This window comes from Ruditapes philippinarum, unplaced genomic scaffold (genome assembly GCF_026571515.1).
Source record: "Ruditapes philippinarum isolate M1 unplaced genomic scaffold, ASM2657151v2 ctg3783_1_1_1_1, whole genome shotgun sequence".
Taxonomy (NCBI): domain Eukaryota; kingdom Metazoa; phylum Mollusca; class Bivalvia; order Venerida; family Veneridae; genus Ruditapes; species Ruditapes philippinarum.
Window position 1 is genome coordinate 56,604 of NW_026854075.1, and position 13,414 is coordinate 70,017.

Sequence of the window (13,414 nt, forward strand, 5' to 3'; positions counted from 1 at the left end):
AAATTGCATATTCTTAATTTGAAACTTTTCTATCGATGCTTCTTTGTTGATTTACCACAACAGTCGTTATTCATGATTTCCTTCTGTAAATTCTACGCACAAATATTAACCCTTTCCCCCATGAGCATATTGTGAAAAATGGCCATTTTCACTGAAAAGCCTCCTCTTACAAGTTCAAACTGCTATGAAACTATGAAAAATGCTTCAATACTAATCAAACTTGGCACAGATGTTGACTGGACCATTGCCTTTGTAACGACATGCTCAGTCTTAAATTTCCTGTTACCATGGCAACGAGGGGACATCTCAAAATTGCCAAAAATCACTTTTTTGCCTCGATTTTTTTCATCAAAATTTATTTCAAAGTGCTGCAACTTCTCAAGGGATTGAGATAGAGTCAAAGGCTTTTCAGCGTTGGTTACACGTTACCTTATGATCAACCTGGGGTCATTTTAAGCCTCTCACAAGTCCAAAATTTTCTTGGCGATGAGGGGGACTCCGCCCCCCTTCAAACCCCCCAAACAGAAGGGGGCACATCCCCTTCTGGCAACCCCCTGATGTATTATTTGGATGGGGGAAGGCGCCGAAAAAATGGTCACTTTTTTAACAACATTTCTCAAACGAAAAACAGTGTTTGGGGTCTAAATAGGACATTTTTTCACTGTTTGAGGCCTCAAAAAGGGGGGGGGGGGCAAAAAGCCGTCGAAACACGCTTATATAAGGGAAAAGGTTAAAATGAAAATAAACAGACATCACCGAACATATTTGATTACATGTTTACAAAATTTTGGTTTAATACATAATTTATATACATGTACATGTTTACGAGTCATTAAAAGACAGTTATACTTACTTGTGATCTGTTTTATTTTTTGCAGTTCACTTTTATTGTTATAAAGTTTCAATTCTTTAATTACGTCCTCGTAAGATTTAAAAGGCCCCTCTGAATCATCTGATTTGTAATGCTGATCAAACATCCAACACGAATTGGTGGCAAAGAATATCAGCGCTAGCCTTGTACCAGTATCACCATCATTTATACCAAGCTTTAAAAAAGGATATCATAATGATTGATAGGAAACTGACAGTCAAAATATTATCTAAGATTTCTAAAGGAAACAACAGCATCAACAGCTCTCATGATTATCATACCCATAATGACCATAATGTGTATACAAACTCAACATTTGTAAACATGCCTTCATAATAAATGACAACCACAACGTCGTCTTTAGTAGCTGCCTTGAGTACCATTTCCCTGGAAACGGTCTCCGGAATGACAGGTCCATCTTAATACCAGCCGATGTGTTTGTCACACACGTAATAGCCAGACCCTCGTCAAATCCATTGTAGTGTTAAACAATTCAAGTGTAAGCCCAGTCCCCGTGATATCTAACAAAACCCCAACAATTGTCATTTTATGTCAATTTGTCTCCATCTTTACTGTTTATAACCAGTAACTCACGAATGTGAGAATAACTTCGGAATTGTGCAATCATAGTTACACTGAATTGAGCAATTTTATGGCCAAAACGATCACTACGGTAAGTAAATAAATCACTTTATTTATATTAAATGATAATCAAAATGAATGAAATGAATAATTCTACACCGTTATTGAGATATTTTATCTAAATAGGATAACGCCTGTTTTTGTGTTATGTAGTTCGTAAGAATGGCGATCTCGCTAACGTTTTGAAGTTGCATCGATGCGTATTGATACAATAGCGTATAAATTACATGAGTTGTTTATCCGGTAAACCTAAGACATTTGAATAATTGCTCGTGTATATATTTCTCTGTATGAGATTTCGTGAATGGTGCATCGGAGCAACGTTGGTTACATCATAAGATGTACGTGAATCATTTTTTAGCGACTTCCTTTAGTATTAAATGACACGGCCAGTTTGGTAAATGCCGAAGGTAAATGTATACCGACACGTATGTATATAGTCTTTCCCACGTACGAAAATCATAAAAAATAAACATGTTTAGTTTGCATGATTTACTATAAATTATTTTGGCTCGTTCATTCACCTTGTAACATGTTTTGCACAAACACATTTTATTTGATTATTGCAAAATTTCTGCTTGATTCACATTCCCGCGTTACTCGAAATACTAGGTGATATTACTGAGATACAAATAAGCTCAAAGTGAGTTTCCTGCAAACTATTATCAACTGATCATGATCCGATTGCTCTGTAAAAGAAGCCTTTTTTTAAAAAAGATAATATGAGCTTGTCATAAAACAGCATGGTACAATTTGTACGAAACAGGCGGTCAAATAAGCACATTTTGTTATACTTCATTAAACGGTATAAAGAGTCTCGCTTTTTAATGACATCATAGATTCAAGTTCATTTGATGACTACATGACACGGCAAGTACATGTGTAAACCTTAAACAGGTTAATACAATTACAAGGCTATTTGGTGATAAAGTGAAAAAATCATCTAGTGTATGTTCTTAAAGTGTTTTCATGAATTTAACTTTAAAAGGTTCGTTATTGAGTTGATTAAGTGAAATAATTAAATGTACCTCTGGAAGTAATGCATAAACAAAAGATAAAGTTGTGTTCATATGCTCCAGTGTAGAAACTTTTGATATATCAACAAGCAGATACAGGTCTACACCTTTTGTGTTCCAGACATTTATTGTCTTTGAATTGACCGTATCGGATATAGTTCTATTTTTCGAAATCTGTTTCAAAGCCGAAACCAACTCTATTCCTACTCTAGAATCAACCATAGATGTCCCTGTAAATAACAAATCAATACACCTGAAACACTTTTCAAGTACATTATTCATCAATTGAATTAACAATTGATAGTTTGCAGAAAGTACCTTTCAGCATTCACTTACATCAAAAGGAGTGTTGTTGTGTTTTGTTTTTTTTTCCAAAAAAAAAAAACTGCATTCGCTACATTTTTCGTTCACGTTTCACGTGACCAATTACTCTGCAATACTTTTACAAGTGAGATAACTTAACCTTTTTCTCTCTTGAATTGTGTTTAAAAAACACCAGATCCTAAAACATCCGAAAAGGTCATATTTAAAGTAGCGTAATCTTACCAACATCTGAAACTAATACTGTGTTGTAAAATCGTACAATTATATGTCAACAATGGTCTGCAACACTGAAGGTAGGAATTTGAGTAACTTACCTGTGCAATCTATAGGGGTACCGCTCCAGTACCTATTTTTCATGCATGTCCGGTTTGTAGATCCTCCGTAGTATTTTCCAGACTTACATGTGAAGTCAAGTACGTCGCCAATCTGATATATTCCCGAAGAGGTTTTAGTTATAGCTCCAGGTGGCAAACATGGAGGTGGGCAGTATGCATCTGAAGACGTTAACAAAGAATTTAACAATAAATAATACAAATTACGATTCAAGAAAGTTCCAATGAAAACACTTGAAAATCCCAGCTTAATGTAAATTTAAACCATACTACTAGCTAGGGCGATATGTGAATGACTGTGAATTAATTGCTTCCGAATGTTGTATTTACAAAACGTTTGGCTAAACAAATAATGGAAAAAGTAACACATGCCGCAGTAATCAAACCTCATTTATCTTGATTAATTTATCTGAAATGTAGCCTCCTTTATTCTAAGATAAAGATCACCTATCATGCGTACACTGTGATATGCTTTCTGGTGATTTTCTGGTTTCGAGATACCTACAGTTCAAAAAAAAGTTAAGCGAATCTTTTACGGCTACATATAATTTGTGAAATTGAGTCAGTCTGGTGATTTTGTTTGAAGATGAAAGTATTACGAAACATTATTTTAAGATTATAAAACATTTATTCTAGTCACCAAATAAGTAAATGTTTGTTCATTTAATATCTATTTTTATTTTACTTGATAATATAATACATAAAAAATGATAAAGTAGTAGCGGAGGACGTCACTCTAGACCACTTTTTTTCCTTCTTTGTCTATATAAAGCAGCCATCTTGGATTTTGATTTTGGGTGCAGTCAATTGTCAAGAGGATATGTTTGTCTTTATGATAAGTCATACTTTACTTAACAATTGCTTAACATGTCCAAACCAAGATGTCTGCTTTATATAGACAGAGAAGGAAAAAAATGGTCTGGAGTGACGTCCTCCACTACTAATGTATGTTACTGGGCTTTTTTGTATTTTCTATCATTTATTACAATTATCTAGTCACTTTAAACTAAAACCTGATGATGTGACTTAATTCTAAGATACCTTCATGTGCACATTTTACACAATCATGATCCCATTTTCCGTTCGACTGACATTTCCACTTCGAGTATCCTATCAACTCGTAACCAGGTTCGCATTCGTAACTCACCGTTCCATTCACGTAAATGTGATCAATTTTTAGATATCCGTTTCCAGGGCTTTGCGGCTCAATACACTGTATACCTAAACGCCAGAAATATTTTTCACTTTATTTCACAATTGTTATCTTTTATTGATGCGGCAAGGGAGCTTAAAATCTAGACATTGAATATCACATAAATGATAAGTAAATACATACTTCAATATATTTCTTTTAAATTAAATGTTAAATCTATCTTGCTTTTATTTTCTAATTTATTTTTGTTTAGGTAAAAGAAATGTCAATTTATCCGAATAAAACTCACGTTCGCAGCCAAAGTCACCAAGGAAGAGATTGCTGAAACTAGATGGTGACATGCAAATAGCAGATTTAACGCCACCCTTGTGCCGATATCCGTCTTCGCATTCCAGTTTCATTTCTTCAAGAAATTCATAGGTTGCTTTCAAGTTTGAAATATTTCCATTACTTATGTCATCAAACATGGTAGCATTGCATTGTATTGCTGAAACATAAAACAATTAAAAGCTTGCTTTTTAATGTATCAAAAAAATCACAAAAAGGTAAATTTAGGCTGATTCTTAAAAAAAAGCGAAACTTAATTTCATTAACAAACTCAATCAGACCGAGCCTGCAATATGTTCAATTTAATTTTTTTGTGGAAATTTCGAGACTCCGTTTATCTCTATCTTGTTACTATATTTTCGAAATTTCAAGTTGCCGTTGTAAAAACTTTAATGTTGTTGAAATAGCGTTCGTAATTGACAAATCACTTTGGATTGCTGGTGAGACCAATATGATTAAGATCAATGTCAATGATTTTCAAAAGAGAAAATTGATTTCAGGTTTGCAATCATAGTTAAGAGTGAGATAATGAGATTTTAAAAAAAAAAGAAATCTGGTGTATAACAGGTAAAGTTTTAGTCTTTTCTTTTTTAAATTACTAATATGGAAAAGAAACATAGAATAAAAATAAGCAGACAAATATTAGTCAATTTCAAACTGCTTGTCTTTAACTTCATGTTAATTAGGTTTGAGACTTAAGGAGGTTAACTATAGGGTCAACATTTACCTTGACATTCACCAAAATACAATTGAGATTCTGGAAAGCCATTCCAAAAGCCCTTCGCGTCGCAAATGATATTTGTAAACCCTGATGAAGTATCAGGTGGTGCAGTTATTCTTGATGATGGCGGCGATTTTTCATACTTGCGGTTATAATCATCAAAGTCTCCTCCGTTAGAAAACGACGATGTGTCATGGTCATTAAACAATATAAAACTGCAAAAAAGAGAAATCATTTAATGATTCTATATTGGTTTGTTCCTGTTTGATCAGGTTCTATGGCAATGGTAAAATTCACTATGTGATATAATTAAGTGTTATTCTTTAAAATAATTGACCACTAACAAAATCGGTTGATATCTTAAGTATACGTGTTTAAGGGGTTACTTAACTGAAGCTTCGAAAGTGGTTGGTGTCAACTAGTTTTCAATTATTTTTTTTTGCTCATTTTCATTGATCACATCTTAGTTATTTTCATGCCAAATAATGCTCCTGAAATCTACCACGTGAGTACTTTGTAGTAAATAAAGAAAACATACAACATTTGAACAGCGATGAAAGCAGCATTATGAATCATACGAATACAGAAAAAAACCTGTACATATGGATGATATTTACCCGGTTTTACAGCTGTACTTTACTGTATCACCAGTGTAGAAATCGTTTATGGCTTTCGTATCATTATTGATCGGGACAGGCATAACGTATCTTGTCGTTACTTCTCTTGTCATATCCTTTGGCCATGGTGGATCTGAACATTTTGTCTTTGCTGGTTATATTGAAAAGTCAGTGTAACAGATTTAGTCATGCTTTTTTAATATAAAATACATAAATATTCTATTTTTCATATAATAATAAATACAAAAGATTAGTAAATAGATTTTTTTTGAGAGGGGTTTAATCTGAGTTATCGTCAATGTGTTTCATTCTATATTCCTTACATGCGGTGCCCAGCTCCACAACTATTATTTCTTATTATGATATATGCATGGGCATATACAGAGCTCTCCCAATAAGTCATGGACAACAACGTTTAAATACAAATTACTCAACAGACTTCTAAAAAGATTGTTGTGATTGCAAATATGCTATTGTTGAGTGAACATGCACAAAATCAGCTATATATCATTTAATTTGATAACACAAAGCAAATTAAAAGGTTGTCTAGTAACGCAATGCGGCTCAGTCTAAAACGTCATAATTACATTACGTGACATTATGTCAATGTTTCTTTTTTCAAAGTATCGACTCTGTGAGGAATACACTGTTAATGTAAAATCATCTTCTTCTGACACTGGTATATCAACAATTGCAAAACAATGTCGCCATTTTTTTGTGCATATAAGCACTGTATGAAGAAAAAGTTGCACTGTAAACCTATATGTCTTGCGATTTCCTTGAAAATTCGATTTATAGCGTAGGCATACGGTAAATATTAACGTCAAAACATAACATAGATTTATTACGTTATTAATCACGTACTCTGTTTTAAAGATCGTGTGTAAGGTTGGTAAAATGACAATTTTTGGCGTGGGCCGCATATAAATGCTTCAATATTTTATGTATGCATAATTTTTTAAATAAAATGTCTTATTTTACTTTTAAGTGATGGAGATAGACTAAATCATTTTAGGCTTGGGTGTTATATTGTTGTTTTTACAGCCATTGTCCACGACTTTGTCGGACAGCCCTCGTATATGATAATGCATTTAAACATTTTCAAGAGAATACAAATTGCAGCAAATTAACGGCTTTAATTAAAAGATATTATATATTATAATGACTAAATTATAAACAATTCATAGTTCAGTGAAGGTAAAATCAACCACTTATTATTTAGTAAGGCATTTAGTTCAAACAAAACGCCAGATCTAAAACGATTTCTTTATTCATTTTATTTTATAGCTATAATTAGAAATAAACACATACATTCGCATGTCACATTGCGTAGATATAAGAGACCACCAGTAAACAAAGCTCTCCATACGTATCTTCTTTTATTATTCTTTTCGACATCGCAGTTAAAGGTAAGTTGCTCCAAGTCTGGTATATTACTAACAAAATCTGCCTGGCACACATATTTTCGTTGCGTTTTATTCAACGTTTCGAAGGAGCCATTTTCAAGTATCTGACCGGCTTTATTGCATTGCCTTTCTGTAGCAAAAATAAGATATTAGTAAAACTTGAAAGCATATTGTAGGGTGGTCTATGTAAAGGTAAGATGCGATAGAGAGGTAAACGCTAGATTGGAAATTGCAAACATATTGTCATTCCCGTGTTTAACTTTCTAAAGCATGTACAAATTCTTATCCGTGTTTCTTCAAGAATGACACAGTCAGATATTCAGAATCAATAACTTAAACACGGATGTTTATTTCATGTAACGATGGTTTTTCTTTATCACTTGGATCCCGAAACCTGTAATCCCGAAAACGATTGGTGTCTTGCTAATGACGAATATATCAAGCTCTTACACGTTCCACCATTTCTGACGTGTTATTGTTAGTATATATATACAAGTAAAATGTTTTCCTGCGGTGAACATTTTAATGATACAAAGATATTTCATTTAACTATTTTCAACATTATTGGGGGGGGGGGGGATAAATAAACGTTTGTATCAGGAATATACATGTAGTTGACAACTGAAGAAACGATCAATATAGAAGAAGCTAGGTCTTTGGAAACTGGTGACCGTTGAAGACCGGAGAAGGTCGAACATAAAACAATTATTTCTTTTTAAGAAAATGATTAAATAGGCCTACCATTTTATGAATAATTCCGAGCAAAAAATAAATAAAGTAAACACACAAGTTTACGCAGAAAATATCTCTATTTGTTATAGCAGATGCCACTACGAATATTTTAATTTTGTAGATTTTCAGTATAAACAATTTATTGTTTGTAAAATTTAAGATAGATATTAAAGAAACATTGATAAATTTTCAAACACATCATTCAAGTTTTTCCACCTTAAACGGTAACATAATTATAGAAAATTAGAAATACCACGTAACAGTTTTTTGTTCTTAATTAGGTGTAATTCGGACTAATTCCCTACAGATAAATCCGTAACGTACCGGTAAACGGTATTTAGCTAGGTTTTCGAAAAGGTCCATTAACCAATCATGTACGGTTTACAGATCACATGCTCCTCCATGTACCGAAAACGGTCACGTGCTCCTCCATGCCTCAAAAGTTAAACGCGTACCAATACCCTGCGGTCTCCAGACCGCAGGGAATGATATCGAATCGGCTGGGGTTATTATCCCTTTCCATAAGGTTGCACGTGATCGCGAGACAACAATCTGCATCAACGGAAATAAGTAAGTCATTTTATGATATTATTAATATATTAATAGTAATTCAAAGGAGAGGCAAGAGCACCGTAACGGCCAGCAATATACGCCCGACTATAGATTTGCTTAAGTAAATAACTGAATTAAGGAAGACACCCATTCATTTAACTTTACAGGAACAGGTTTTTACGAAAAATCATTATACATGTATTTTTATAACTAACCATGGTAGTAACCAAGCTCTAAGAATTAGACGACCAAATAGAAAAACTAACTTTTGCTAAAGGTATATCCTTTCAAATTAATACAAAAATGTTGATTTTTAAATAAATTGAATAAAGATTTAAAGAAACCTACATATAGTTTTATACCGTTTATGCAAAGCATAGATAAATAAAAAATAAATGAATAAATAAATAAATTAATTAATAAATAAATAAATAAAATAAATAAATAAATAAATAAATAAATAAATAAATAAATAAATAAATAAATAAATAAATAAATAAATAAATAAATAAATATATAAATAAATAAATAAATAAATTAATAAATAAATAAATAAAAACTAATAAAAAAAAGAGGAAAAACTAAAGAAAAAAAATGGTTTGTTTATAAATATTTCTATTACCACTCTTTACACTTATCAATATCCACACAGATAATTCACTAATATACACCCCGTGTACATTATTTATACAATAAATACCCCTGAGCAAAGGGGCAGCATTAGGGCAGCTTTATGGCAGAGGTTTAATAACTTTCATAGGCTGTTGTACGCAAATATCTCAGCTCTCGGTATTTTAGATTTTACCCAAGAATACTTATATTTCTTTTCCTATGTAAGTCCTATGTAAGTCTATAAAAATTAAATGACACCTAAGGCGGGGCAAATATTGAACCCAAAGGCCATAACTTTCATAGAATCCCAAAATACAATGCTTTTATGGAACAAATTCTAAGATTTAACATTAAATATTTACACACTTAGTAAAATTAAATCGTATTAACTCCCTTTTTAGATGATTTTAATTCAGTCGTTTCGTTGGTTGTCATCGTATAAACATTTTGCAACTTACATCATTGGTAACATATCATAAATCTCGGTTAAAAGAAACGTATATCAGCCCCTCAAACATCATTTGTCCTTCAAGGAGAAATAAACTACCAACAATGGGGCATAATGTCACAGGGTCATCTCTTCATGTTTTGAACATAGTTAGGTTCATTCCAGTTTCTTCACTTGTTTTACTCTTTTAATTATCAGGAGATCGCTTTGAATTTCCCTCCAAAATATTTTAGACTCGTGATTTGTCGAGTTGAAAAAAAAACCATTTCAATTGGGGAAATTTGTGCTTCTTAACTTGTTTTATATGTTTTAAGAGTTTGGGAATAATATTATGCTAGTGATTTATGACACAAATAAAAAGCTACATTACAGATAGGTAAAAAGTTTTAAAATTATATTCATAAAGAAGACATTGAAAATATAAATAGTAATTTTATTATTCTTAAGTCTTATAAAAGCAAATTATTGTTTCGTAAAAAACAAATTAACCTTTCATAATTATGAAATAATATTTCGTAAAAACTCGGTCAATTTTTTACTGCTCGTATTTCATTTGCTAATCCAAAAATCATTATTTTTACATAAATTATAGAATTTTGTGCATTACACAGCATTTGTAAGGACATCTTTAAGTTTGTTTATGGAATATTGACTCTATCATATTAAAAATTCAGGAAAAATGTCGATGCCGACGATTGACTGTTGTCAAAAGCTGGAAAGCAATAATTTCATATATCAAATCAGTAAGAATATCGAAAAATAAATGACGAATGTTACATTATACTAAGATTAAACAGATCAGGCGTTACAAAGATAAAATATTGAGGTGTGGAATCACGGGTTTTAACAATTATTGAAATTTCAAGTTGGCCTACCGATCAGACAGTACATTTCCAGTTAGACGAAATTATTATATCTATCGAGTAAAGTATGGATTGTAAAAAAGTATTAAATAATTATGATACTATATAGACAGTAACAGATTGATATAGGGATATTTAGAATTATGTATAACTACTTTGTTACGTAAAATTATTGTCTTAACTTCAGGTATGATGTTTACACTATAGTGATGTGTATAATACGAATAAAAAATGGATATACAAAATAATTGTTAGTTAGAAGTTTTTTCTTGAGCATTATAAATATGTATACTTCTTATGTCAACTTGTTATTTCAATTAGCATTTATAAAACATGTCTGTAACAAGCATTATATGAATGTCGGTGCATTATCCTGTACTTGGTTTAATAGATAAAGATTATCTGTACGTCTTTAATGATGGATTGAGGCGGGTTATGCATGGAGGTACTGGATGTAATATTTACATGAGTGGTAACTAGGCAAGAGAGAAAAAATAACAACTGATGTATGTGTGCAGAATGTGCTTTTCGCGCGCATAAAAGACAACAAATTTTCTACAAGTTCGTAAATTGTTTAAGGTCCAAGAGACTGATTTTTGCCATGTAACGTCTAGCGATCTCCATCATGACATTCAACATGAAGTTACATATATAATACGTTTGGTATACGTGTTTTCAATAAACGTTTGATATCATATATATTGTAATAGTCGTTTTAGTGATAATGACTATTTTGATCAGCCAATGAAAATAAAGTCATGCTTGAGCGATCCTCAGTAGGTATAAATATGGCAATCAGAGCAAGAATTACTCAGTCTGCAGAAGAATTCACCGGGACTAGGTTATTCTATGTAACTGAAGCCTCGCTTATTAAATAAAGGATATTTAGGTCTATCTTATTGAAGCCAAGCTTTATAGGTAGAAAAGAATAACTGACCAAAGTAAATATTTCAATTGAAGCTTCGCTTCATGGATATAGTGTCGATAGAATAGAGATTGTGAAATTACATTTGACTCTGGGTACTTATAAATTTCCATATCTTCTGAAATCATAGCTATCCGAGTAAAAGTAACATATAGGCATTAAGTTTTAAATGTAAGTTGATTGTTTATGGTATATGATAATTTCACAATCATTTGTATCTTATCAAACGGCAGATAGCCCAAAGAAAAATCTATTATATACTCGTTATATATTCACTCGATACACGTTACAATAGGAGACTATATAGTGTAATCATTGTCTGTTGTTTGTGTGCGTGTGTGAGTGTGCGTGTATGCATGTGTATGCTTAATTACACGTGCGTATGTGTGTACGCCTGTCCGTGTGTATGTGTGTGTATGTGTTCGAACCAGAATATATACCCCGTGTCCTAGGCATAACTTGCATGCATGATGAGATTTCAAAAAGGTTGGTACACATAAGCCCTATACTGATATATCTAATTTGAATTTTTTTTTTTTTTTAAATAAGATTTATGCTGTTTGGTAATGACTTATGTACCGTCATGATAATTTTATAATTTGACAACTTACGTTTTCTCCAGGTAATCCTGCAATTCAAACCGAGAGACATCCATAACAAAAATAAAACCTTTATTGCTATCATTTTCCAAAACGAATCGTTACAGAAAACATTGAGTTTAAATAAACGAGATACACGTATCCCACTTGCTACACACTTCAAGCGGCAACTTCATGTTATGTTGAAACCAGAGCAAGGTTGATTGGTTAATTTAAAAGTTTCCCTGAAAAACTCTTATCTGCTTCATGCAGAAAAAGAACACGGTGAGATAAACTTACTGCGGATGTGTTTATCTAGTGATGTTTAAAGTCTAAAAACCAAGCTGATATTTTGAAGTCTTACGTAATTTTCGGACATCGTATAATAACTAGAATAATTCTTTTCTCATAAGAATTTTACACCAAATATCACCCATTAATAATTGTATTTTTAGACTTTAAGTAATTCTATTTAACGTCAGGAATTTTTGTTTCATATAATAAGCTATTTCACAGGTATTTTGTCTAAATTGTATTCAATATCGTAAGGTCTGTATTTTTTATTAATGATAGTTATGTCTGCTTCGTACTTTCTTTAAAAAAGAATGGTTGTCGCTAATATCGAACCGTTATTTCTAAAAGTATTAATATGTTTTAGCTATTATCCTGTCTATCATTTCTGCAACAAGTATTTTTGCTGTAATTAATTTATAATTTCTGCAACAAAAATGTTAGTAGCTATTACTTTGTCTATACATTCTGCAATAAATATGTTTTAGTCACTATTTTTATGTATAATGTCTGCATATAGTATGATTAACAGCTATTGCTGTGTCTATAATTTCTGCAACAAATATGTTTCAGCTTCTATATCATTTATCATTTACTTTTCTATGTATAAATTCCTGCTCATTCCTTTTTGTGCCCCAATTTTAGTGGGGGGGAGGGCATTTAAATTTGTCCTTGTCCATTCGTCTTTCCGTCCGTCTATCCGTTCTATTTTGTGTAGCACGTAGCTAAATAAGTATTTGACCTAGAGTCATGCATTTTTACAGGAATGATGACAAGCATGTGTAGGTGTGCACCTGGGTATTTTTGTGTGGATTTATTTAGTTCTGTTAGATTTATTGCCCTTGACTAAGTAAAAATTTGCATTTTTCAACTTGTGTCGCATGTAACTCAAAAAGTATTTGACCAAGAGTCATGAAACCTTACAGGACTGTTGCTCAGCATGTGAAGTTGTGCACCTGGGGTTTCGTTTGTGGATTTATTCAGTTTTGTTAGAGTACTTGCCC

At 32.1% G+C, this 13,414-nt stretch overlaps 1 protein-coding gene across 1 annotated transcript in view; it reads right to left on the reverse strand.

The window, feature by feature from the left end:
* LOC132738863 (uncharacterized) overlaps nt 1-12,322 on the reverse strand; it is a gene marked incomplete at its 3' end in the record, with an annotated part of 64,358 nt that extends 52,036 nt beyond the window's left edge. Inside the window, 9 exon segments of the mRNA XM_060726469.1 lie at nt 854-1,046; nt 2,542-2,759; nt 3,168-3,347; nt 4,227-4,406; nt 4,628-4,825; nt 5,393-5,601; nt 6,004-6,154; nt 7,315-7,539; nt 12,153-12,322. Coding sequence (XP_060582452.1) covers nt 854-1,046; nt 2,542-2,759; nt 3,168-3,347; nt 4,227-4,406; nt 4,628-4,825; nt 5,393-5,601; nt 6,004-6,154; nt 7,315-7,539; nt 12,153-12,225 — 1,627 coding nt within the window.
* Between the last annotated feature and the right edge of the window lie 1,092 nt (nt 12,323-13,414).